General features: G+C 42.2%; 1 protein-coding gene across 2 annotated transcripts in view; it reads left to right on the forward strand.

The window, feature by feature from the left end:
- Nucleotides 1-26,330, forward strand: part of CNTNAP5 (contactin associated protein family member 5) — a 770,280-nt gene that overhangs the window by 648,893 nt on the left and 95,057 nt on the right. For both annotated transcript variants that reach the window (XM_069473762.1, XM_069473772.1), the window contains exons 17-18: nt 7,606-7,824; nt 20,806-21,045. In XM_069473762.1, coding sequence (XP_069329863.1) covers nt 7,606-7,824; nt 20,806-21,045 — 459 coding nt within the window. The remainder of the gene's footprint in view (nt 1-7,605; nt 7,825-20,805; nt 21,046-26,330) is intronic.

The raw sequence follows: 26,330 nt of genomic DNA on the forward strand, positions 1-26,330 counted from the left end.
GTGACCACATAAAGTGCCCTTGAAAGCATAAGTAATGTCTCAGCAACAGAAGTTGGAAATGTGAGAGCTCCAGAAGGGGAGACAGAAACACTGACTGGAGGAGATGGGGGTGGTGTTTACGTCTCCTGAAAATCTCCAAGCAGCTAAGTGTTTCTCTTGCACTCACAGCACAATACATACAAGGAAAGAGATCTTCTTAATTGGTAGTTTTAACCTCCTTTTACTCCGGCGATTTAGACTATTAATGGGAGGAAGCTCTTGCGGCTTTAGTGTGAAATAGGATGCCTCCTACCTACCGTGGCCAGCTCTGAAAATGGGAAGCTGAGTGCCAACCATTTCATAACATAAATATAATAACCTCAATGTAAATTTAATAAAAATCAGGCCCCACGGCCTTTTGATTCATTAAAGCAGCGGCAAATGTCATGGTATATTATCACAAGGTAATGACTGATGACTTAGCATTAATTACACGTCAATGTCCAATTTGTACTTTGTGATACAGTCGTTTGCCCTTTGGGTTGTATAAAATGTTTTGAATGCAGGTTGGGATGAAATTTGACTAAAATAAAAATCCCTTGATGTCATTGTTTGGTATGTACTTTATCACTAGATTGGGGAACATAATTTTCCAAAATAAGATTTTATATAAAAACATTGAAAAGTTCAAGGCCTCATAGTTCTGAAAATATTTTTTATTAATAATTTTAAGAAGGAAAAAAAAGCCCAAATTAGGAAAAGGGAATCTTGCATTCCTTATTTACAGCTACAATCGAACTTTGCATTTTAGGCAGATGGAATTTTTACCCTAAAGGGTTCATAGCCAGAAACCTCTACAGACCAGCTACTTGGAAAGGAAATGGCCTTTTAACAGATGCAGTGACTCAGAATAGATTTCCCTCCTTTCCCAGGGGGTGTTCCTCCATAACTATCTGAGCATCAGTTTCCAAGGTTGATAGATCCAAATGGTTGAACAGGGAATGGCAGGTTTCCATGAAATTTTCAATCCTTTTCCTTCCAGGCTGCTTCCAACTAAGATATTTGAATTTTATAGCCTTGGGAATAGTCTGTATTCTACGAAAAGGAAAGCACTTCACTACGTTCTCAAGTCTTAGTGAATGTGTTTCAAATGGGACTGTGAAAAAAATTAGGTGTTTTGACAATTATCTCACAATGGCTGTACAGATTGATACTTTGGACTAGGGGAGGGGACCGGAAGGCAGTGGCTTTGCAGAGTGAGTCTGGTGTCGCAGAAAGAGCCTAGACTGTAGAACTCAATGTGGATTCAAATTTCTGTTCCTCCAAGTGGGTTTGTAGCCACCTTGGGCAAGTTCTTCCCCCCTTGTCTTATTTATACAACACAGGGTTGGAGACACCCATATGCCAACCAGATGCCTTTGGCTGCAATTAACAGAAAACTCAACCTGAACTGGCAGACACAAGAATGGAAATTTACTGGCACTAGAGCATGTGACTTAGTCCAGAGGAAGGGGGACTGACTTCATTACTGGTTGGATCCAGCATTTAACAAAGTTATCAGTGTTCCGATCGTTCTCTCTCTCTGCTTTGAATTCGGAATGTCTACTTCTGTCTAAAGCTAGCCCCGCCTCCTGGTAGAGCGTTATCCCAGCTGGAGAGGAATTGCTGCTGTCTCAACTACAGGCAGTCCTCCTGGGATGCAGCTCACCTGGCCACCTGGGAGCCAATGACTGGCCAGGGAAGTGCAGACTGCAGACTGGTTTATGCCGGGGCCGCCCCTACATCTGGGAGTGGGTTAGTTTTCCCAGAGCCCACGGAAAAGGGAAAGAGGGAATAGTTTTCCAAAACAAACTCTGAGTATTGTTAGAAAGGGGGTTACTTAGTGGAAAAAAATTTTATGTGTAATGTACGTGTGTGTATATATATAGAGAGAGGGAGAGAGATTTAATTTCTAAATTTCAGAGGCATCATACTAAGAATATTGCCAAGTGTAATTTTTTTTTATTTCAGCATATTATGGGGGTACAAAAGTTTAGGTTATGTATATTGCCCTTGCCCCCCATCGCGAGTCAGAGCTTCAAGCATGTCCATCCCCTAGACGGTGCACATCGCACTCATTATGTATGTATACACCCATCCCCTTCCCCCCTACATCTGCCTGACACCCAATTAATGTTATTCCTAAATGTGATCTTAGGTGATGATCAGTGAAATCAGTTTGATGGTGAGTACATGTGGTGCTTATTTTTCCATTCTTGGGATACTTCACTTAGTAGAATGGGCTCCACCTCTATCCAGGAAAATATAAGAGGTGTTATATCACCATTGTTTCTTATAGCTGAGTAGTACTACATGGTATACATATACCACATTTTATTAATCCACTCATGTATTGATGGGAACTTAGGTTGTTGCCACATCTTTGCAATTGTGAATTGTGCTTCTATAAACATTCGGGTGCAGATGTCTTTGTTATAGAATGTTTTTTGTTCTTTTGGGTAGATGCCCAATAATGGGATTGCTGGATCAAATGGTAGATCTACTTGTATCTGTTTAAGGTATCTCCATATTGCTTTCCACAGAGGTTGCACTGGTTTGCAGTCCCCCCAGCAGTGTTATAAGTGTTGCTGTCTCTCCACATCCATTCCAACATGTGTTGTTATGGGACTTTTTGACAAAGGCCATTCTCACTGGAGCTAAGTGATATCTCATTGTGGTTTTGATTTGCATTTCCCTGATGATTAGAGAGGCTGAGCACCAAATGTAATGCTGACTTAAAGATACTATAGTCAGAATTTCAGAAAGTAGTAAAGATTAATACTACTAATAATTAAATTTTTGTTGAGTTGTTGAGCAATTACTCTGACTAGACACTATACTCAATTCTTGACATCCATTGTTTCATTTTGTTTTCAAGCAATATGAACTAGGATTATCAGTATCATACTGTGGTTATCATTGCTCAATACACAGATGAGGAAGATGAGTCCTGGGAGGGCAAGTGAGAAGCCTAGAGTCCCACGGCTGGGAAAGGTCAGGGCCCAGGACCCCACCAGACCTTTCTGGCTCCTTAGAGCAACACTGTCCCTGCTTTGCAAAACCATCTCAGGAATCAAGAATGTTAGAACTCAAGAGAACATGGAATAATTTACCTCCAGATTTTGAAACTGGGGTCATTCAGGAAGCCCCTGCAATTTTGTGCAAAACTGTATGTGTTTTTTATTTCTGGAGGTAGCAAACATGGCTGCCATCATGTCCTCAAAGTATTCATGTTTCCAAAAAAGTTTAACAATATTTCATTTTAGAGATGAATACCTGGGAGGTAAGAATAGTTTATTGACTAGGTTAAGGCCTTGCAACTTCTTTATTCTACAAATAGACGCTGAGCTCTCTGTCATGCCTGATGGGGTTGGGGATTGAGGATGCAGAAGTGGAGCTGTGGTTTCATCTCCATGAAGCTCGAGACTGAGTACTGGGGTAGAAGGGCTGATGTTCTCTAATGCTGTGGTCCCCAACCCCCGGGCCGTGGACCAGTACTGGTCTGCACAGCCAGGAGGAGAGCTGTGGGCAAGCCAGTGAAACTTCACCTGTATTTACAGCTGCTCCCCATCACTCGCATCACCACCTGAGCTCTGCTTCCCTGCACCCCCTTGGAAAAATTGTCTTCCATGAAACTGATCCCTGGTGCCAAAAAGGTTGGGGACCACTGCTAACAGGCAGGGGGACAGTTTGGGAAGAATATCACACAGGAAACCTTCCTTAGAAGGCTTCTCATTTCCTAGGAGCCTGCAATAGACACTCTGTTACAGTACTTAACGTGCGCATTGTCAGTCTTCTCAAAAGTAAACTGTGAGCTCATCTTGCTTCTTCATCTCTGCATCCCCAGGGTCTAGCACAGGGCCTGGCTTGATAACCCACCGAAAGGCGGAGGACACTCCTTAGCTTCGTCTTGAACCACAAAAGGGTAGATGGGGAGGGAAGGTATTCGTCAGAGGTTGGAGGAAGGCGAGGTTAGAGGGAAAGTTCCGGATGTAGCTCACACGATGCTGCCGCAGGCCTCCCGCTTTCCTGGCCAGGGCAGTCGGGTCATGTCCACTCCCCCAGCAAGTGGGAGCTAGCTCAAGTACGCCTCATGCCCCTTGCCACAAGGTCACCCATCTTGGATGCATCATTCATTCACTCACATTTTTTTTTTTTTTTCCAATCAGTTGTTTCCAGGCATCTATATTAGCTATTCTAGCTTTAACTGCCAAGGGGAACTGCATAGGTTTCGAAGTCCAGAGGTTTGTTTTGTTTTGTTTTGTTTTGTTTTGATTAAAACACATCCATTTAATATCTTTCTATTCTCTAAGTCAGAAGTTCAGGCACAATAAGCCTGGTTCTCTGTTTTTGTTTAAGAAGCACAAAACTAAGGTTCACAAAACTAAGAACTAGAACCAGAGCAATCAGACAAGAGAAGAAAATCAAGGGTATCCAAATGCGGGCAGAAGAGATCACACTATTGCTATTTGCTGACGATATAATATTATATCTAGAAAACCCCAAAGATTCAACCAAGAGACTCCTGGAATTGATAAATGAATTCAGCAAAGTCTCAGGATAAAAAAATCAAGAAAGTATAATTGATAAAGTTTATACTTAAAACAATTATCATAAATTTAGGAAGATAAGCTATATAGAGGACAAAAAGATAAATACAAGTGAGTGCAAGTTAAAAATAAAATGTTAATTAATTCACATTGTATGTCTGTATCAAAATATTACTTGCACATTATACAGAAATACAACTATTATGTACTCAAGTCCAGAGGTTTTGTCATTGAGGAGTGCTTTAAAAGTGAGCTCTGGAGACACATCAGCTGGATTTAAGTCCTGACTCTGCCCCATCCCACTGGGGAAGCTCACTTAGCTGCAAGTATCTCAGCTCCCAGCTGTAAAACATTATGTGTCTCAGAAGGTTGTAGCAAGGTTTAAGTGAGTTGATTCATGAAAAATGCTTAGCAGGGTACCGAGCTCATGGTAAGCACTTAATAAATATTAGCAATTATTATTGCATTTTATTTATGCTTTGTGGTTCTAGGAGACATGGCTTAAATATAGTAGGTCTTTAACACTTACTTGAATAAAATTATTTTAAAAGATTTTCCAAGGACCCTAATATCTTGGTATAAACCTAAAAAAAAAGTAAAGAAAATTGCAAAATTATATTTAGTGTGTGCAGTGTTACAATGTTTTAATGAATAAACTTCATTTTGGTGAGAGCTGCCTGCATATGAGGCGCAGTGCTCGCTGCTGGGTATATAATAAACGAGGCATTCATTAAGAGTTTGCAGACTGGTTGGGGAGACAGTAAACAGATCATTGCACAACAAGGGGATGAAGATTGGGGCAGAGGTCAGCACAGACAGGAAACCTGACATGGAGGTGGTGGCCAGGGTCAGGGGGCAGACACAGAGGAGCAGCAAGCCCTCCAGGAAGATGTGCTGTCTGAGTGGAATTTAATAACCACAAGACCGGCTTTGCAGGAAGGCTTTTAGCAAAATCTTTAACATTGCTCCCCCAAATTCTCACTGATCTTTACTCCGTGTTCTATAGCGAAAAATAAATGTGGGGCCCAGTCATCTCTTAGTGTTTTTTGATTTTGAGATGTGCGGGGCTGCAAGGTGGCACTGGGGGTCTGAATATGAAACGGCAATGACACTAGGGGCCACCTTCACCCTTATTTAGTCATCTAATTGCTTATCATCCAATATGTTCCCTTAAATTCTGTTTCCTTTAATGCATGAGTCTGTAGAGCAAAGCCAATGTACCTGGCTTGGCAAATCATGCAGCACAGTAGTAATAACAATAGCTATCACTTGCTGAGCATGTACTATGTGCCACGGCAATTCTAAGAGTTTCACCAGGATTCATGTATAAACAACCTGAGGATTAGGTATTGTTTTTATTCCCATTTCTCAAAGGAGAAAACTGAGATATGGTTAGATTCAAAACTCACCTTGGTCACAGAGGCTCCAGAATCCAGGCTCTCAAATCTGTTTTTTACAGCTGCCTCTTTTACTATCTGCCTCTCCTTAAGATCAGGGCGCACCAGAAAGCAAAGCAATTCAAGCTCTCAGTGACTTGCAGTTCTGCACACTGCGGGTTTCTCATGCTGAGGACAGCTTTCTGTTAGGGTTTACAGACTTAGGAAGGGGTGGCCCAGGGTGCTGTTTGACCTTTGGCATTTCTGATAATTTAGACTTTGTCAAATAAATACGCATTTCCTGTTTTAGGGGATAAGAGCAAGGGAGCAATCACAAGGTGCCACGAGGGAGAGGGAAGGGAATGTCTAGTGCAGGAGGCTCTGGTTATGCAAAGGAGACTGTCCTTTCCTCAACCTCACTTTCCACTTCCTTTCGATTTAGCAAATTCTTGTGCGATAATGGAAAATACAATATAATACGCTCAATAGAGCAAAACAATGAAGAATTTTGCCCTTGGAGTCAAATTCTACTTACTTTCTGGGAAACTTTGAGAAAATTATTTATTTTCGGAACTTTAATTTTCTCACCCATAAAATGGGGCTAATAATGTATTTCTCATAGAGTAGTTTTGAGAATTAAAATGAGACACTCCACTGTCACTGTTTAGCATGGTGCCTGAGGTGGAATGTGTTGCACCTACTGTGTTGCTGTTTCCATCTGTCTCTGTTAATGGTTATATCAGCACCAGCCACCACCATCACCACTGCTGCCATCACCACCATCACCACCACCACCACCAACACTGTCATTACCACCACCACCATCACCACCACTGCCATCATCACCACCCACCACCACCACCACCACCATCACTACCACCGTCACTGCCAACATCGTCTTTACCACTGCCATCACCACCACCCACCATCACCACCGTCACCACCACTGCCATCACTGCCACCATCACCAACACCCCTGCTATCACCACGACCATCACCAACACCATTGTCATTTCATCATCATTGAAACTATTACTCCCGATTGGCTGACACCTGGCTTTTATGATATGCAGATTGTTACAGAGGCAAAAAGAATTACATAAGGAGTCTGGCATGAAGTCGAGAGGCTTGGGTTTGGTTGCAGGAACTGCAACTTGTAGCCCCTTTTTGTGGGGGAGAGGACATCATGAATACGTGTATTACATGCATTAATGAAATATGGAACAGAGCACTGGCCTTCCCGGGGCACAGGTCTGCTCCTTGCAGCAGTGGAGCTGCCTAGCTAACCCCAGGCCTACAGAGATCCAGGAGGACACTGCTAAAGCCAGAATAGACCCAGAATACCCAGAATCTCAGCACTGATACGTGTTTATCAGATAGGCATAACGGCCCAGATCCCTAACTTGTTTTCTGAATTTACACAATAGGAACAAACCGGGGCAAAAAAAAAAGAAAAGAAAGAAAAAAGAGCTTGTGGCATGTATATACACATCATATTTGGTGGTTGTTACCATTAAGGGTGATTTCAGTGCTGCAGAGATTTTAGAAGTCCTCTCTATGTTGATATTGACTTATAATTGTTTCTCCCACACATATGCTTGTGCCTTGGACACACTGACGACTCCCTTCATTCTTCTTCCTGTTCCCCTTTTTGGTTTCAGCTCCTTCAGAGATCACTTTTGCCATCGATGTTGGGAATGGCCCTGTAGAGCTTGTGGTCCAGTCTCCTTCTCCTCTGAATGACAACCAATGGCATTATGTCCGGGCCGAGAGGAACCTCAAGGAGACCTCCCTCCAGGTAGACAGCCTTCCGAGGAGCACCAGGGAGACCCCGGACGAGGGCCATTTCCGACTGCAGCTGACCAGCCAATTGTTTGTAGGTAGGCGACATCTTAAGGTGACCTTTGTGCTAAACCACTGTAAGACCACTACATGACCAAGGCCCAAGGAAAATCTCTCTTTTATTGTAGACCTGGGAAATGATTAAAGTGTGTCATAAAGCATTTATAATCCTACATTTAATTCTACAAATTATTTCTTTCTGGCTTCATTAGCCACAGCAATTAAAGATTATGCTACCCCTTAGCAGATTTTGGGGTGATCCCAGACTCTTTATGTATTTCCTCTTTGTATATATTATCTTCAGATGCCCATAGACCCCCTTTTATCATTACAATCAAAATCTATTCTTAGGGAAAGGATATGTCTACTCTTTACCCCTTAGTAGATGTGTGCTCTAAGTCAGTGGGCATTGTTATTGGTGTAATGAGATAGTGGAGCCAACTCAAAGGGACTTCAGTCATCAGTAATATGGTTGGGAGAGGAACTGTCTCTTTATAAACTAGGGGCTTCTTTGATACTTCTTGAAATCACACCACTTGGAATCAGCTTGCAACAATTTTTTTGTCCAAACTGGCAGCCCCCGCAGGTCAAGGGCCGAGAGGGACCCAAGAATCCAGATGTCATTTCATGGTCATTCCTTCCTTCCTTCCTCTGTAAATGGTCAGTAAGCATCTGCGGCAGGTCAGGCACCTTGGGGAATGGTGGGGATTGAAAGATGAATTGAGCAATGTAGCTTATGGTCGCGCGCGTGCGTGTGTGTGTGTGTGTGTGTGTGTGTGTGTATGTGTATGGGGTGAGGGGAGAGAGAGAGAGAAAGGTAGAAGTAATTTTCTGTGGAAAGATAAAGTCAGCCTTACAGCCATTATTTCAAAAAGATTTTGACAGTGGGTTGAGGAGGGCTTGTAAGACTTTAAAATACAAAAAAAAAAAAAAGCCTGAATGTTAGAGATACCGCAATACTACCTAAGCCAAGAGTGTGCTCTTATATAAAACTTGAAGTTCAGATACTTAGAACAGTGACGTAAATAAATGACAGAATTTATCAGTCTGCCCAGATTTAGCTTTCTTTCCTTTTCTGTTTATGTATTTATTTATGTTTTCACCAACTCCCACACTATGTGGCTCTCCGGCTAGCGATGAAATGCCATCAGCACCCACTGGGTACTTGCTGCCTTTAAATTTGGGATTGTGCAACTTTAACTCTGAGAACAGTATTAACATCACTCCAGCTAAAGGAAACAAGGAACGGAATGTGAGGATGTCATATTCTGTCTCCTCAACAAGATCCGTATTTCTTTCTTCATCTGTCATGTTTTACAGATCCAGCAGAAGCTAAGATATAAGTGATTAAAAACATTTTTTATGATTGTAAGTCATTTGCTTAATTAATAACCTGTGTAAGTGATATGATTTACTACTAAAACATTTTTTTAATTTTTATTGCTGCTTTAATTCTATTTAAACATCACATTTTATTTCTCTGAGGAAGTTTGCTAGTCATCAAAATTTAATATCTTTTTTTGGTGGAATCAATTGAAACGTTTTGCAATTTTCATAAATTATATTCCATGCCAAAGTTTAATTTATCTTCAGGCAGTATTTATGAATCTTTCTGGCTGAAAGATATATACAAAGATGGAATCATATTTTTTACCCTTTCATGTAAATTTCATGTAGCTATGAAATTATCATATGGACAGAATATGTGATAAACTCTGTGCAAGTCAAAAGGGAGAGGAAGCAGCTGTGTGTTGTGGTGGATTTTTATCTGCAGACGTTTCGGGTAAATTGATCACAAACGTCGCGCTGTGAGAACATGTTGATGGGTCTGGAGATGTCTTGCTGGAGCTGGAGCAAGGTCAGCTGCAGCGAGAGCACCGGCTTCTGCTGTTTCTCTCCAATAAGTCCCATCTCAGATGTTACTCTGCCTTATTGAATTTGTCTTAATGTACTTGAAGAAGAAAAAAGGCTGCTGGAGGTCCTTTTAGTCTGTTGGCTTGAATTTTACTGTTTAGTGTTCAGCAATATGCGCGCTTAGAAATGTCAGGCGGCAGAAAAGCTGAAGTCCCAACATTTCCATTTTGTGTAATTTGGTTGTTCAGTAAATAAATACATAAATAAGCTCTGCTTCATTATAGTCACCAAGATGAAGAAATGCATTCTTTATCATTCAGAAATTTAGAGACTCTAGATTTTTGTATTTGCTGGGCAGGGAAAGGTAAAATTGGTGTGCACTCCTTCACCGGGATAGATTGAGTGTGGCATTACTTAAATATTAATTTGGATGCGTCTGTCTAGATGCTTTTGTCCACTGAAGGATCTTTCAATCAAAGCAGAGCGTCCTTCAGCACGGCAATCACTGGCACTGCCGCTGTGGCCACGAGTGCTTCCTGAGCACCGGAAACAGGCTGCACTTCACAGAATAGGGTGTACCTCTCGGCACTGCCCCTGCCATTGCAAAGTGACAGCTTGAAGTGCTGATACATGAGTCAATGCACGCTGGATTCTCAGAATCAATATTTTAACTTCAGGCTGTTGTAGCACCGTGATGGTTAGGGACGTTGGCAGCCAGGCCATTGCACTGGTCATATTTCTTTAACAGAGTAGGAGAGACTCCATTACATGTAGTTCTGAAATGTATGCTGCATGCTCGTGGAAACCACACCATTGGAGCTACCCGTGACGTCACCCTTTCTGTTTTATTTTTCTATACTAACATGTCAGACAATATGAGGATGAGGCAAGAGAAGCCCAAGGGCTACCACTTATTGTTGAAAGTGAATTGAGAAGATCTGAATGTGCATTTAAGGTCAGCTGCCAACCAGCCACGAGACCTTGGTAGAAAAATAATTAGCCTAAGTGTACTATTGTGTTTGCAGAATGAGAATGAAGGGTCTGGTAACTGATCTTTCAAGACTTGAAGACCTGCTATCTGCATGTACATAGCAGGAGTGACAGTCATACCTGCCCTCACGCCCATGTGTGCTGTGGCAATGGAAAATGTCTCCTTCCCTCCAAACCTAACTGTGCTGCAGTTACGGAGTAGAGCTGTTGTGAAGCTGTGGGCCTGCGATTCTCATTTTATGACTTTATTTCTTCCTTCCTTTTTTTTTTTTTTCTTTTTTGCTCTTTCATAGGCCCACCTTTTTCCCTAGCCCAACTGTCCTATTTGTGTCAAAATAAACTGAAGTTACTCCAAACTTAGAATCCCCTGGGGAAAATACTATACTGACTTGATAAATCATAAAACTTAGAGAGATTCCTCGAAAATGTTACTCCTGCTTCCAGGCTGGTAGGGATTTATTATTCCTATTTTCAGGTGAAGCGTGTCAGACTCAGAGGGGTCAATGGTGAAGCCAGGCAGGCTCGGCGTGCACGTCAATTCTGTGCTCTGGCGCTTCATAAGCCCGTGAGCTGGGGCATAATGCAGCCTCGCAGGTGAGCTGGTGTGACTCCCCTTGGAATGGTGACCCAAGCTGTATCCTTGTGAGGGCCCCGTGAGGACAGCGGTCCAGGTGCAGGCCGGTAGTTTCCGGTTTGGGACGGCGTCATGTGTCTCACAGGGTAGGAGGAGGTATCCATCCTTCTCACATTAAAAGATGATTGGAAAATTACCTTTCAGCATATTTATTATGTAAAACCATTGTGCATGGACAGTGATACTTACCATTATGTCAATAGTGAAACAAAAAGTGAAGAAATAATTGTCTTTTCAACATTATGTAAATCTCTGATTATTGTATCTAATTTGTCCCCCAAAGTTTAGTTTTTTCAAAGTTAAATAATAGGCCAAGTATACTTGAATCATTTTTTCAGGAAAAAAATATATGACTTCTGAGGTTCCCCATAATAATTACAGAAGGGAAGTTGCTTTGATTCGTTTAAGACGTAGGTAAGAGACCTCCAAACGCTCGCAGGCGAGTCCGGTGAGCGCCTCCCTTAGGTGCTGTATAAAAACACCCGGAAGAGCAGTAGCCACTCAGAAATGCTTAAGTGGAAAAAAAAAAAAGTGGTGAAAAACCACATGGTTCCTCATCTACAAAATCAGATTCTTATAGCTTGAAAATGTTTTGAAACACTGGTTTTGTTTTTATATTCAGGGAGGAGAACAATTGAATCACCCTTTCAGGAAAATTTTCTCTCTTCTTGAAGACCTCGAGAGTGGGATACATTTAACCCACATTTTACCCATTTTAATGTTTTCTGCACCCTACTATGCAAGGGATGTTTTGGAAATGTTTGTCTACAATATCTTCTGCTTTAACTGAAGCTCATGTCATCATCTACTGGTCTCCACTGGATTAATAACGAGCAAGAGAAGCAGAATGGAAAAGGATTTTGTTTGTTTGTTTTTTGCCATTGGCAAAACATATTAGGACTAGTGCCATCTTTTTTAAAGCAGAGTGCGACATGGCATCATTTTCCCATGCATCCCAGAGAGGGGCCCTGAGAGTTAGACCACACAGAAACCCAGTGTTAGAAGCAGTAATTTGATTCTCCTGGCACTTCCAGTTGTCAACATTTATAACTCAGTAAAAAATAAAAAAATAAAAAAATTAGAACAGCACCGTTTATGTGGAGCTGGGTTTCTAATTGTAGAAAGAAACTCAAGCCAGATCTTCCCGGACAATAAAACAGTCCTCTCGGAACATCCAAGGAGCCAAACCGAGGGACAGTAGACAGGGGAGAAGGCCAGGTGCCCTGGGGTTGGTGTGACCCCAACATGTGAGCAGTCACAGGAAAAGCTCCAGTTTGGAAAACAGCCAGCCCAGTGGGGCAGGCTGGGGCTGCGACACCACCTAGTGCCGGTTCCGTTTCTCCAAGTCTGTGGCTACAAAGCCAATGACTCAGAGGAGGAAGTGAGAGAGTCCTCAAGCAGAGCGGTGGATGGGGAGAGATGTGACAATCCCCTCCGCAAAGTGCTGCCGGCAGACCGACATTCATTCCCATTTTGTTACCAATTTCCTTCTAATCCTGGGAGAAAGGGATGTGGGTGGCTTCAAGGCCACCTCAATGGGGAAGGTGATTTTGTGCAGGAGAGGTAAGCCTTAATGCAGCTTCCAGCTTCCTCATCCGTGCCTCAGGCCAAAGGGCGAGGGTGAGGATTGTCTCTCAGGCAAACGCTGTGTGCAGAGGGGCTTAAACAGAATGTGTTCTTCCTCCTTCTGGTGACCAGCCTTCTCTTCTCCCGCTCCTGAGTCCAAAGGACTCTTTAAAGGCCTGCGGGTCTTCAGCGGAGTTTGCGTCCACTGGAGTTGGGTGGGGAGGCACCTAGGCAAGCTGTCTGCTCCTGTCTTCCACCTCCTCCGCTGTGTCCTTTTTCCTCTTTTTGTCCTCATGTTCCTTTTATCCCATAATTTATTCAACAGATATTTTCTGATGCGTACTCTGTTATCAGCCCCAGGCTGGGCCATGGGGACATGGGGATGAATGAGACCATGTCCTCTTTAAGGAGTGCAGGCCAAGGTGTGTGCTGGGTGTTAAGGCGGGTCCTTTGTGCCACAGTATGTGGGGTGTATATTCAAGGAGTCCAAGCAGAGTGGAAGCGGCCTCTAAGTCCACGTGGAGGCTGGTTCCACACGCTACCGCTCATGCCTTGTGTGACGATGTCCAGCCTCTCTCTCCTTATATTGGGGAAATAAGGTTAATATGAAGTCAGCAGAGTCTGTTGGGGAATCAGGCAGCCTGGGACTCGTGTGCACACTCTGTGCATAGGGTGCAGATCTCTCACCTTGCTCTGCCAGCCACTTGCTGATTTAGCTGTCCGGGAGCACACCTGAAGCCCTAATGCCCCAGGGCCTCGGAGAGATGACACTTCCGCGCCCTGCTCCCTACCCTGGGTACTCGCACGTGGACTCTGCATCCTCCACCGCTATCTGCGCTGCACCGGAGCCCGGCTTTGCGCTCGGGTGGGTTTTAAAATAGTGAGGTGGTGCCCTTCTCAACAGACGGTCGGGTGCCCTCTGCTCTCATTTCCCACCCTATTCCACCTAAACCTTTGTTCTCTAGAATCCTGCCCTCCCTCCTTGTCACCCCACCCCATCCCTTCCCAGAGAAATTAATCCATCAAAAATATGGGGGTAGAGATAGTGTCAGGGTGACGTCACTGCCCTACGGGGCAGATGCAGGGAAAGGCTCACTGGGTTCCCACCCACACAGTCACTAGTAAGAAACAGTCTTTGATAGAGGGTCTGCTCCAAAACAACAGTGTGTGTGTGTGTGTGTGTGTGAGAGAGAGAGAGAGAGAGAGAGAGATGGAGAGAGAAAGAGGGAGTTTCCATTTTTATTTTACAATATCTCAACTATTCTCGGGTTTCTGAAGCCTAGCTTTTCCCTTTTTGTCAGAGCATGTTTTATTATGTATTTCCTCTGGTTCCATCATTTTTGATCCTTTTGTCTATTCACCCTCACTCTTCTCCCCTGTTCTCTCTTTCAAGGCCACCTTGCTCCCTCCCTTTCATTCCCGAAGGCCATTTAACCTCTGATGGTACCGCACTCCCGGCAGGAAAATGTGGATGATAATGTGTCCTGCTGGATTTGTGCTTACAAAAGACTAAAAGCCCTCTAGATATTTCAATATTTTACAATTATCATAACTTTCCTTGCCAGTATGTATTGTGAGAGCAACACCTTTTTATGTACTAGAAGGTCATGTGGGCCTTCAACAGTAGGAAAGATCTAGTTTAAACCCAATACAAGAGGAGGTTATAAATGAATCACAAACCACAGATAAAAATGGAAAGCAGAAATCTAGATTCCCAATAAATATGCTAGGGCTGGGAATATTTTAATCCAATTGCTCACATTTGTTTTCATCTATGGTTTATAGAATAATCATTGATATTTAGCATATTGACCAGAGAACTTAAAAAAAAAAACATCATTCTGAGAACGTAAACAATTAAAACCTTCATTTATTGCTGGTGGGAGCTTAACTTGGTACATACTTAGGAAAGCCATTTTACATTATCTAGTAAAGTCATATAGACACCCTATGACCCATCAACCCTACCCGTAGGTACACCCCCAACAGAAATGTTTGCCACAAGAAATATGCAAGATGTTATACAGCCATGAGAATGAACAGCCAGGTCCCCCTTCACCCATGTGGGCAAATCTCATCAATACAATCCTGGGTGATAAAAGCTGGTCACAAAATAGCACATGCAGTATGGTTCCGTTTCAATAATAGTCTCTGATGTCAGAACCAGGTTGGTGGGATCCTTGGAAGGGTGGTTACTGACTAGAAGGAAGTGTCTGGTGTGCTGGTAAAGTTCTGTTTTTTGATCTAAGTGCAAGCTATTTGGGTGTGTTCAGTTTGTGAAAATTTATTATGTTGTATACTCCCATGCACTTTTGTTTTTGTGCTATTACATGTAAGAAAAAATTAAACAAGAGAACTAAAAAGAGCCTCAATCACTGAAGTTGAGTTTTCTCATTATCCTAACTTTTATAGTAGTTCTCCATAAGGAATTACCCTGATGTATTTACCATTCTCTTGTCAGACACTTCCCTCCCCCAATTTGTGACAACTACGTGTAAAGTAAATATCTCAGGTTTTAGTCCTCCTCCCAGCTCCATTTCGGGCTGTTTTCTTTAGAAAGTGCAATAAAGCCAATAATAGTATGCTTTATTGGCTCTTGATATGCATTAGTGAATTGTTCTTCAAAAGTTTTTCATTTTCACAACAGTCATTTCTACCAAATAAGGAAATTGTTTAAGTCTGCTGTTAACTGAATCCAAGTTCTCAAAAAGCTCTTTCCTAATTTGTTGAGGGCATTTGGCATTGGGTTTGGGTGCCGCCGCTCATAGTGAGGATTAGATCAGAAACTGTCTATGAAGCCTGTAGGAAGGTAATTGACATGAAGTAAACTCTTAGTTCAGATTCACTATTACCGTCATTGTTTTGCCTTCTGTGCGCACAGTTAGCAATACCAGCATTATTGAAAAGTGTGTGTTTAGTGATTAATGAACAAGAAATCACTCTATTTGGCAAAATTCAACCAGATTCACTTCTTGTCCTTAATGAAATCACATTTTGGAGCTAGTCTCTACTATGATTTTTTTCCTAGTACACAGATTCTGCCAGTTGGAGGGAGCAGGATGGAGAAAGAAGATAATTGATGGTTAGTGTATTTGTTTTTATTCATCATGTATATGTTAAACCTGCTGCCACTTTAGAATTTCAGATGTAGGTGGTAATGTACCTGAACGTTAGTAGAAAACAAGCAGCTCCATGTTCGACGGCAGAAAAAGAAGGAAGGAAGAGGGAAGGAATGAAGGACGGAGGGAGGGAGGGAGGACGGAAAGAAGGAAGGACGGAAGGAGGAAGGAAGGAAGGAAGGAAGGGAGGAGGGAGGAAGGGAGGAGGGAGGAAGGAAGGAAGGGAGAACGGAAGGAAAGGTGATGCTGCACTAATTTTTGTGAAATAGGATCCCTGCCTGGTCCACTCAGTGTTTTTCCAGAACCTTCTCCACAAAGGAGTTTTGCTTGTGCATGTACCAGAAGGAGGGAGATACACATGAGAGAAATAGGGGCTCTTGCACTTCTGCTCAAGGAGGGCACAGGAACTGAGATGTTTTTCTGAAAGCAATGAGCATCTGTCGAGCTGACACATGGAGGTTTTCTAAGACAGGCTTAGAATGATGACAGTGAAGTTTTTAAGAGTTGATTCATACTCAGTCGGAGGAAACATCATCATAATGAATCCACTTGATACCAAGGGCCAACTGAAGAGTTTCATACAAAATTGCTTCTAGCTAGGCCAGCCAACGAATGGTCCAAGTTGTCAACAAGAATGATATGGAAGCCAAGAGGATAAATGTATGGGTGTATATTTCCTAGTGAAAGAAAACATGTAGGCGATCAGAGGAGGAAAGTAGAAGAATCACTTAGTTGTGTCATTGACACAAATTGTCTAATATAATAGTTCATTTTAGGGTTTTAGGGTACAGAGCTCTATCAGGGCTTTGAAGGTCACCAGATCCAGTGTGATTCCTCTCTCTGCCACATAAAATCTGTTTGACTCTTGACTCTGGCCAAAGCAATCTTTCTGATGCTAAGTTTTCTCAACTATGAAACAGGAAGAATGTCTTCTTTACCATTGAGAATTCAACGAGTTTAGTGTGAAGTTGCTAGCATAGAAATAGTACGTTTGAAATGTATTTTTTAGAATCAGAGGCATTGTTCTGCTTATCAAAGAGCTCTCAAAGAGATTAAGGCTGAGCCTTAAAAAAATGGTGTTAAGCTGCCCTAAGTATAATGGTACATGTTTTTGTTCTTCCAACCTTACAGTAAAATGTACAAAAGACAAAAAGCAAACAAGTAAAGAAGAAGGTATATTAGAGCAACAGCTGAAAAACTAAATACCTGCAATGTTCCAGGGAGACGACAGGAATGAATGAATTGGTCCCAGTGGGGCCCTGTGGCCGTTTCTTAAAGAAGCTGACCCCAGGGCTGCTGCGGCTGAGGTTCGCCGTGCAGGACTGCAGGTTCATTTTTAAGAAATCTTCTGATTTTTCAATAGGCAACTTACTAAAATAAAAAAATATATATTTCCTGCTTTTTAACAACTAATAAAAATAATTGAACACTGGTGAACAGAAAAATAAATGACTAAGATATGCGTGTTTTTGGCATGCCGGTGAGTGTGTGTGCAATTGCAGGGGTGGGGTGGAACAAGCAGGAGTGCATGGGGGAAGTACCATACCAGGTACATAAAACATACGTGACGTGACGAGGTCCACAGTGCAGATAAACCATGCGGCGCTGGGCAGCCATGGGCAGTAGAGAGCACCCAGTGCACTGCCTGGTGTAGGGAGTACGGGGGAGGGTGCTGTGGAGGGCAGGGGAGGCCAGGTCGCCCTTGCCCTGTCAGCCACGTGAAGGAATTTCAGCTTGGTCCTTAGCACAGTGGCTGGTCTGTGAAGGGCATCAAGCAGGAACAGTAGAATGAAATTTTCAAATTTGCGTTTCTTCTGGCTACAAAGCGGTGAGCGGATGGGAAGAGTCAGGGCTGAAGGCAGAACGTTGTTCTGGGGGTTCTGGTTGGGGTGAGAGAGACGGCGCTGAGCACGGTCTGGGCAGCAGGTGTGTCCAGGGGTACTTGGGAGAGGTACTTGGGGGAGGATGGCTGTGACTGAGGAGGAGGAGGGAAGATTACTGCCACATTTCTTTGCAGTGTTTAAGTTTCACAGAAGATTCAGACCTCCAGCAACACTCTACACATAGGAGGTGTGATCATCAGAGAATGCAGAGAACCAACGAGCATTCTTGGGGGGCGTGTATGTGTGTGTGTGTGTCTGTGGTGGGGGGGGGAATCTTTTAAAAATTATTCTATCCTTAGTTTACATATTTTTCTTCATAGAGAAAAAGCAACCAAACCTCTAGTTTTTGCCTTTGTAAAGAATAAAAAACAGCTGGGTAAAAATTGAAATTTAGTTCAATGTGCCATTTAGTTCACAGCTGCCTGTGACACTGTGCTTTGTCGGCGTCGGTAATGGAAACGGTCCCTTGTCTGGGGCACTCTTGCCAGGCTCTGCGCATCTCAGACCCCAAGGAGAGCATTTCTGCCAGAGAAACCAACCCAGGCCCCTTCTTCTCCATTTATAACCTTGTCGACTAAGTCACACGCAGGAAAATGTGCAGTAGATCTTGCATCCTTCACCTCCGCTAAGAGAAAAATGACACCAACAAGATATATGAAGAGTTATTCAAATCCACTATGGGGAGTGACTGCAAAATAAGGGAAACAGAACCAAACCAAACACTCAACTGCATAAATCCACCCCTCTTTATTCTACATAATCTCTAGGAAAGAAAGAATGAACCTTCCACTACGATCAGCTTGTGTTTATAATTGATTTATCTTGTGGTTAAAAGGAGATTTACTCACCAAAATTGAGACAGACAGAAGAAGAGCAATCTGGGTTTGGCCTCCTGACCTGCTTGGGTATCACTTATCGGAACTGAAAATACAATGGAGTTTCGTCATTACTTTGGAATAAGAGACTAGATGTATCTCTTAGGAACCTTCTGTCTTTGGATGGGGCCAGTGCATGTCGTAGGTATATTTACAGGTCTGGTGCCCTGGTGTGATTTAGGGAAGGCTGACCCTGCCCCGCAGGCCCTGCTCGCTAGATCGCATTTCTGATTATTTCCTTACCTTCCCCCACCCCACCCACCCTGGGGCCAGGCTGACTAATGCCAGGAATTCTTTACATTACTTATTCATTCCTTTAATTAACAGCTTTGTTTCTTATGTAACATCTACATTCCCTGTTTGAGACAACACATTTTGAATTCTCATCTGGTCCACTTTGATGGGAACATATTTTTATCTGGTCATTTCCCAGACTAAAATTAAAAGGAGCTGTGGGATAAGGGGCTGGCAATGAATGAGGTGCAGATGGGGGATGCTGAGGGTGCAGAGGATGAGTGACAAGGTGGCCCTGCCCCTGGCGGTTTCCCTTCTGCCTTCTCCCTCGCCACTAATACATCTGGTAAACCTCAAAGACCTGGTGTCTCCTCCACTCACCCGTGTGTGTGGACTTGAGTCCAAGGATTTGAAACAAAGCTCGTGTTCTTTAAGGGCCAGCTGTGCCTCTGCCTTCTCTGGGAGCTCCCGGAATTCCTCCCACCACATAAATACGAGCCGGTGGGATTCAGCGCAACTTTCTAACTTGCCTCTCAATACACGTTTTTCTGATAGCACAGGGGTAGGCTGGTACAATCCTGGCCTTCCAATGGGAACAAAATACTCTGAAACTTCAAATCTGCCTTATTCTTGGATAATTTGCAAGGAGCATATAAAATCTCTCTGTAATCTTTAAGAGGTCTCCTCAGCAGAAAGTTGGGTTACAACCCTATTCTGTATTCCAGAAAGAGAAATCTGGCTTCCCAGGTATAATAATTAGAGGGTGAGCTCCAGAATCGGTCAGCACACATACATTAAGGACCTGCTGGTTCTAGCCATTGTGAGGGCTCAAGAGAAGGGATACAGGAACAGCAATGATTGAGCACCTATTGTATTCTACGATGTTAACTAAGCCTTACCGTACACAGATGAAATAAATTTATTGTTATGTTACAGATGACGTAGCTGAGGCTCAGGTGATTCAGCGGTCGGTGTGCTAGTCAGTGACGGACACGGAGTTCGACCCCTGTGTGTGTGCCCTGCAGTCGGCCCTCTCCTGAGTGCCCTGCGCCACACTGTGTGAGCACGAGGAAGCCAGCTGCAGTTTTCTAAGTCGCGGCATAGCTAATGTCTTGCCAGAAGGGACAATCCTCCTCTGTGCCTTCTACTTCAAATGCAAGTGTGCTGTAGACTGTGTCAGAACACATTTTATTTTATTTTCAGGGAACATGGTCACCTGAAGTTTTATTCTTATACCTATAAAATACAGGATTCCACAAGAACTATATTCTTTCTCTCTCTTGTCTTTTTCAGGGGTGGGGTAGGTAGAAGGTTCCCAGCCTGGAACGACATGCATTTTTTTGAGGCTCTTTGAAATCCCAATTCTTTTTTTTTTTTTTTTTTTTTGAGACAGACTCTCACTCTGTTGCCCAGGCTAGAGTGAGTGCCGTGGCGTCAGCCTAGCTCACAGCAACCTCAAACTCCTGGGCTCAAGCGATCCTCCTGTCTCAGCCTCCCGAGGAGCTGGGACTACAGGCATGCGCCACCATGCCCGGCTAATTTTTTCTATATATATTTTTAGCTGTCCATATAATTTCTTTCTATTTTTAGTAGAGGTGGGGTCTCGCTCTTGCTCAGGCTGGTCTCGAACTCCTGAGCTCAAACGATCCGCCCACCTCGGCCTCCCAGAGTGCTAGGATTACAGGCGTGAGCCACCGCGCCCGGCCGAAATCCCAATTCTTATTGGAAACTTTAGTGGAAGAATTTATTCAGCACAGCCTGAGAACAAAGCAATAATTAACTGTTGCCAACGAAGATATTAAACCCAAAAGAATTGAGCCTTATGGTGCCTTATATTTTTTTCCTCTTACGTTTTACCTCGTAGGGGGAACATCATCAAGACAGAAAGGGTTCCTAGGATGCATCCGCTCCTTACACCTGAACGGGCAGAGGCTGGACCTGGAGGAGAGGGCGAAGTTCACGTCTGGAGTCAGGCCGGGCTGCCCAGGTCACTGTAGCAGCTACGGCAGCATCTGCCACAATGGGGGCAAGTGTGTGGAGAAGCACAGCGGCTACTTATGCGACTGCACCAATTCTCCTTATGAAGGGCCCTTTTGCAAAAAAGGTATGTATGCTAAGCAGTCCTGCTTCTGCCCTGTGCGGGGTCAGAGCTCCTCCCGGCTACGGCAGGCCGCGTGATGCCTGTGCCCTTAGACAATCTTCATCAGTCACTGTCCCTCTGCCTCCCTCTGGTTGGAGATTGTGCCTAGCTCCTCACCATGCTCACATCCGCTTGTCATGGAGCGTGTGCACTGGCGGTGCCACTGGACTGCATGGATGACTACAGGAGAGCCCGATGGATAGTTACAGGAGGGCACGGCTGCCCGTGGCCGCGCAGCCAGCTGCGTGGGGGAAGAGGGGGACTCCCGTTTCTGTTGTGTTAGCTGGGTTGTTAGTGGCACACTAGTGTCTCCAGTTCCAATTCCTCAGTTCACAAATGTAGCCAAAGGATCATAGACTCTATCCCTGGAGGAGCCTTAGAGATACTTAAGCCATCTGAAATTATTTTGACAACAAAGGCAGTATTGGTAAAGCAGTGAAAACAATATTGTGTATCTAGAGAAATTTCCCTCTTCTGCAGGTGACTAGAGCAAAGGTCTGAGCCTTTAAAAGCCCTGCCTAGCGGCTCCTATTTACTTCACTGGTGGACTGGGATGGAACACAAGAGCCAAAATTCCTGTCCTAGGGCATTTTCCCAATCTTATCAATTCCTTACATTGACAAAACTGTACCGTGATGGATGCACACCTTGCACAGGCGTGATGGTCCTGGTGTGAATTCTCTAGGTAAATTCACGACAACTCTAGAAACTATAACATCTCATTATTCAGGATAAATACTTCATATTTTTCAAAAATAAGAACAAAGATTTGGTCTACTATCAATCTTTGCAGTATTTTTAAGTTTATTTTATTGATGGGAAAAAAGTTTGTTGAGCAAATAATGTAAACAACATTACAAAAGCAGCACTTCAGCTATTAAAATAAAATGTTTTAATCACTCAAAACACCATTTACATACAAACAATGATGGCGATTATAAATAAATCTTATCAATTCATTAAAACACATTTTCCAAGCACCTTTACCAAACAACGCTTTATTTAGTCCAATTTACTGTTGGAACTTAAAAACAAAACAGAAAAGCATTCCCTGTCTTCTGTGAAGAATATATTATAAATGAAGCTTTCCATTTGTTCATACTTGGGCCTTCACCCCAGTTAATTTGAATCACTTGTTTATTATTGCTGGGAAGTACATTATACTCCTTGGGAGAAAATTAATACAAATTTTAGGGCCAACAGTGTGTTGGGCCCCGAATGGAAGCTTGAAACGAAGCAGGTCCTATCCCAGAAGGCTCCTAGTGTGAGCTAAGACAAGCAAAGTGCTACTGGGTGTTCACACTGAGCGAGGTCTCTGAATAACTTACCCTAGAAAACTTACTCTGAGTGCCACCCTTAGGGTGGGCCCATGTGCTACAATAAGCAAATAGAGAGTAAACACTACCAGGCCCAGTCACTAAAGTGCACAAGCATTATTTTATATTAATAGCACCTATACCCAAGACTTGTGTTTGAAAGAAAATGAACAGCAGACCTCTCTGCATTTTTCTGGGGACATTATTCAAACATCTTATAGATGATATTGTTCTAAATTCAGCCAATTATTTTTTGTTGGCTCCTTTCTCTGAAATAATTCTTATTAATTCTCTTCTGTGCATGCCACTGTGTCTTTTGCCTGCATGTGTTGGAATATTCCCTGTGCTCCCTCCAATATTTTTATTTTGATCCATAAGTTAAATAGACAAATGTGTGCTTAGCCTTTTTAGTATGCTTCATATTTCACTGTTTCCAAACTTTTCCCTCCTTCTGATAATCCTAAGGAAATTATTCCCTCCATATTCAGTACTTGAGATGCATGTATGATGGACTTTTTAACCAAGTCTTTGAGCCATGCCCTTTGCCTCTGGGAAATGTGGCTTGGAACGAAAGTGGGAGCCATCGGCTACAAGACAGCCCTGAGCAAAGGCTGATCTCTCCTGGGGTAATCTTCCGTGCTTCCTGCTATGGCATGGTATATTTTAGGGAAATGGTGTGTAAATACTGGACATAGCTTGGGTGGAATTTGGACATTTGTTATGACCAACCCCTGGGTCAGAATCACAATTCATTGGCCCATTTTCTCTTACTATAATGGTACAAAGAAAAATTATCATAAAATTAGCTGGCAATTAACTGCAACATATATTCCTGTCTCCAAACTAGTACAAAGGTATTAATATGTTAACTTAACATATGAGGGGTTCATGGAGGTTTAATGACTTGCTAATAAGTGTTAGAACTAGACATCCAGCCAGCATTTTTTTTGTTTCCTTTTTCCTTTTTATGACTCTTATTTTATTATTTGCAGGAATATGGTAATAGAATTCCATTTCTCCACATATGTAGCTTTTGCTTTGTGTTTCTCTCTCTCTTTTTAATTATTGAGCTGTAATTCACATATCATAAAACCTTTAAGGTATATAATTCAGTGAGGTTTAAGATAGTCACAGAGTTGCACAATCATCACCACTGTCTCATTTCAGAATATTTTCATCATCCCCCAAAGAAATCCCATGCAAATTAGCAGACATTGCCCATTCATCTCTCCCCACAAGCCCCAGAAACCACTAATCTACAGATTTTCCTATTCTGGACATTTCATATAAATGAAACCATCCAATTTGTGGCCTTTTTGCATCTGGTTTCTTTTACCCAGCATAATGTTGTCAGGGTTAATCCATGTTATAGCATTTTTAAGTACTTTATTACTTTACTTTTTATTGCTAGCCTGTATGCCATAGTGTGAAAGCACCACATTTTGTTCATCCATTCTTCAGTTGGTGAACGTTGGGATGGTTTCATTTCTTCAGCTGTTATGACTAATGGTGCTATTAACATTCATGTACACATTTTTGATGGATATATGTTAGTATATACCTAGAAGTGAAATTACTGGGTCTTATGGTAACTATATGTTTAACCTTTCAAGGAACTTCCAAACTGTTTTCAAAGAGGTTGCTCCATGTTGCATTCTCACCAGCAGTGTATGAGGGTTCCAGTTTCTCCACAGCCTTGTCAACACTTACTATTGTCTTACTTTTTGATAGTAGGCATCCTATTGGGTATGAATTGATATCACATTGTGGTTTTGATGCAAATTTCCCTAATGACTAATTATTCTTCAACCTTTTTTCATGTGCTTATTGTCCATTTTTATGCATATCATTTTTTGGAGAAATGTCTGTTCAAATCTTTTGCCATTTTTTATATTTTTTTCTTTACACTGTTCAGTTGTAAAAATTTGTTGTATATTCTGAATATAATTCCTTTATTAGATATATAATTTGCAAATATTCTCTTTCATTCTATGGGTTTTCTTTTCACTTTCTTCATAATACCTTTTGAAGCACAAAAGTTTTTAATTCTGATGAAATCCAATGTATTTATTTTTCTTTCTGTTGCTTATGCTGTTAGTGTCACATCTAAGAAATCATTGCCTAATCCAAGGTCATGGTGATTTACATCTCTGGCTTCTTAATATATTCATATTCATAAATATTTTTAAGCATCACTTTTAGCAACTGCAATATATTCCATCTGGTGCTATTTCCTTCTCTTATTTACTCCATTCTGTCACCAGAGCATTACAGACCACAGAGTAATAATAGTGGAGCTCTAGTCACCACACCTGCCTAATTTCAGACTTGGGCTCATCCACAACCTACAGTGTTGTGACATTGGTCATGTAGCTCAACCTCTAGGTTCCTTGATTTCCTCGTCTATAAATGTGGAACACATAGGAATCTTCCACAAGGGTGTGCTTAACATGCAATGAGCCCTCCATGAAGCACTTGGCATAACTCCTGGTATATAAAGTCTCGCTAAATGCTCATTATTGTTCAAAAATCTAGATTATCCCAAATTTTGTACATAGATAGTATAATAAATATATGTAACAGAATTTCGGTGAAGACAAATAGTATGTACATTTAAGTACTTTTTAGGTATTGCCAAGAACCTATCCAGAAATTCTGTAATATTTATATTCCTTCCAACTTATGCCATTTTTTTTACTTCTTATTATGGAAAAATGGCAAACATACCCTGCTGTAGAGAGAAGATTTTAAGAACCCCCATGCTCATTATCTAGTTTCAGCAATTACCAACTCATGACCATTTTAATTTCATCCACATACTCACTTCCTGTGCTCCTCCTCTATTATTTTGAAGCAAATCCCAGATATAATATTAACTCATCTACAAATATTATAATATGTATTGCTAAAAGATAAAGACTCATTAAAAACACATATCCACGGGACCAGTATCATTAAAAAAAGTAATAATAATTTTTGAAATATTCACTCAATTTTCAAACTTCCAGTTGTTTCATTTGTATTTAGTTAGTCTGATTTTTTTATAAATTAATCACGGCCTGGATGATTTCCAGATAACCACTAGACTACTTATTACCCAAGACTCGTCTTTCTGTTTGTTCTAATTTCAAATTTAGTTTTGTTGCCATTATTAAGACCAGCTACTGTTTAAGTTCCTACTAGGTACTGTGCTTGCATGTGTTTTCTTCTGAGCCTTCCGTCCATCCCAAGACTGAATTCACTCTGGTTTCTATTTGCTCAGCCTGGGGCTGGGTGGGGCCCTATGATAGCAAGAGACGGGCACAGCCAGGTTCCGGCTCCAGGTCAGCCAGCTCCATGGTGGCTCAGAGACACTGTGCCTCCCAGTGCTGTCCTGTTTCTCAGCTCCTTCTCGCAGCTCATGCCACATGTCACGGCCACCCAGCTCTGGGAACGCTCGTCTCTGTCACTCACACATCAAGCCCCAGGATAACTTCCATTGGTGTTTATTTTTTTAAATGTGCGTCTTACCTCCTCAGAACCTAGTCAGCATAGTTCCTTCCATCAAGTGGGTGCTCGAGGGATATTGCTGATATTGACACTGTGGCTGTGCAGTAGAATGATGGTCATTAGAAATCACCTTCAAATTAAGATTTTCAACCGTTTAATGGTTTTGGATGTTCAGACAACTCAATCTATCAGATCAAAAAACTTAAACTCTTAGATTATAAAACACAGAAACTGAAAGAATAACAGAGTCTAGGTGTATAGCTGAAGTTAATGTTGTGCTAAAAATAGACAATATCTAAACACTAGTTACAACTGGGGCTGGAAGAAGAGTGACAATAGAAATTTGGTTTGACATTTCTAATTACAAAGTGCTTTTTATTTTTAATTTCTTGTCCTAAGTTCAAAGAAAAAAGTAATATACTGTACATGCCCGTATCTAATATG

The sequence above is a fragment of the Eulemur rufifrons genome, chromosome 1, assembly GCF_041146395.1.
Source record: "Eulemur rufifrons isolate Redbay chromosome 1, OSU_ERuf_1, whole genome shotgun sequence".
Taxonomy (NCBI): domain Eukaryota; kingdom Metazoa; phylum Chordata; class Mammalia; order Primates; family Lemuridae; genus Eulemur; species Eulemur rufifrons.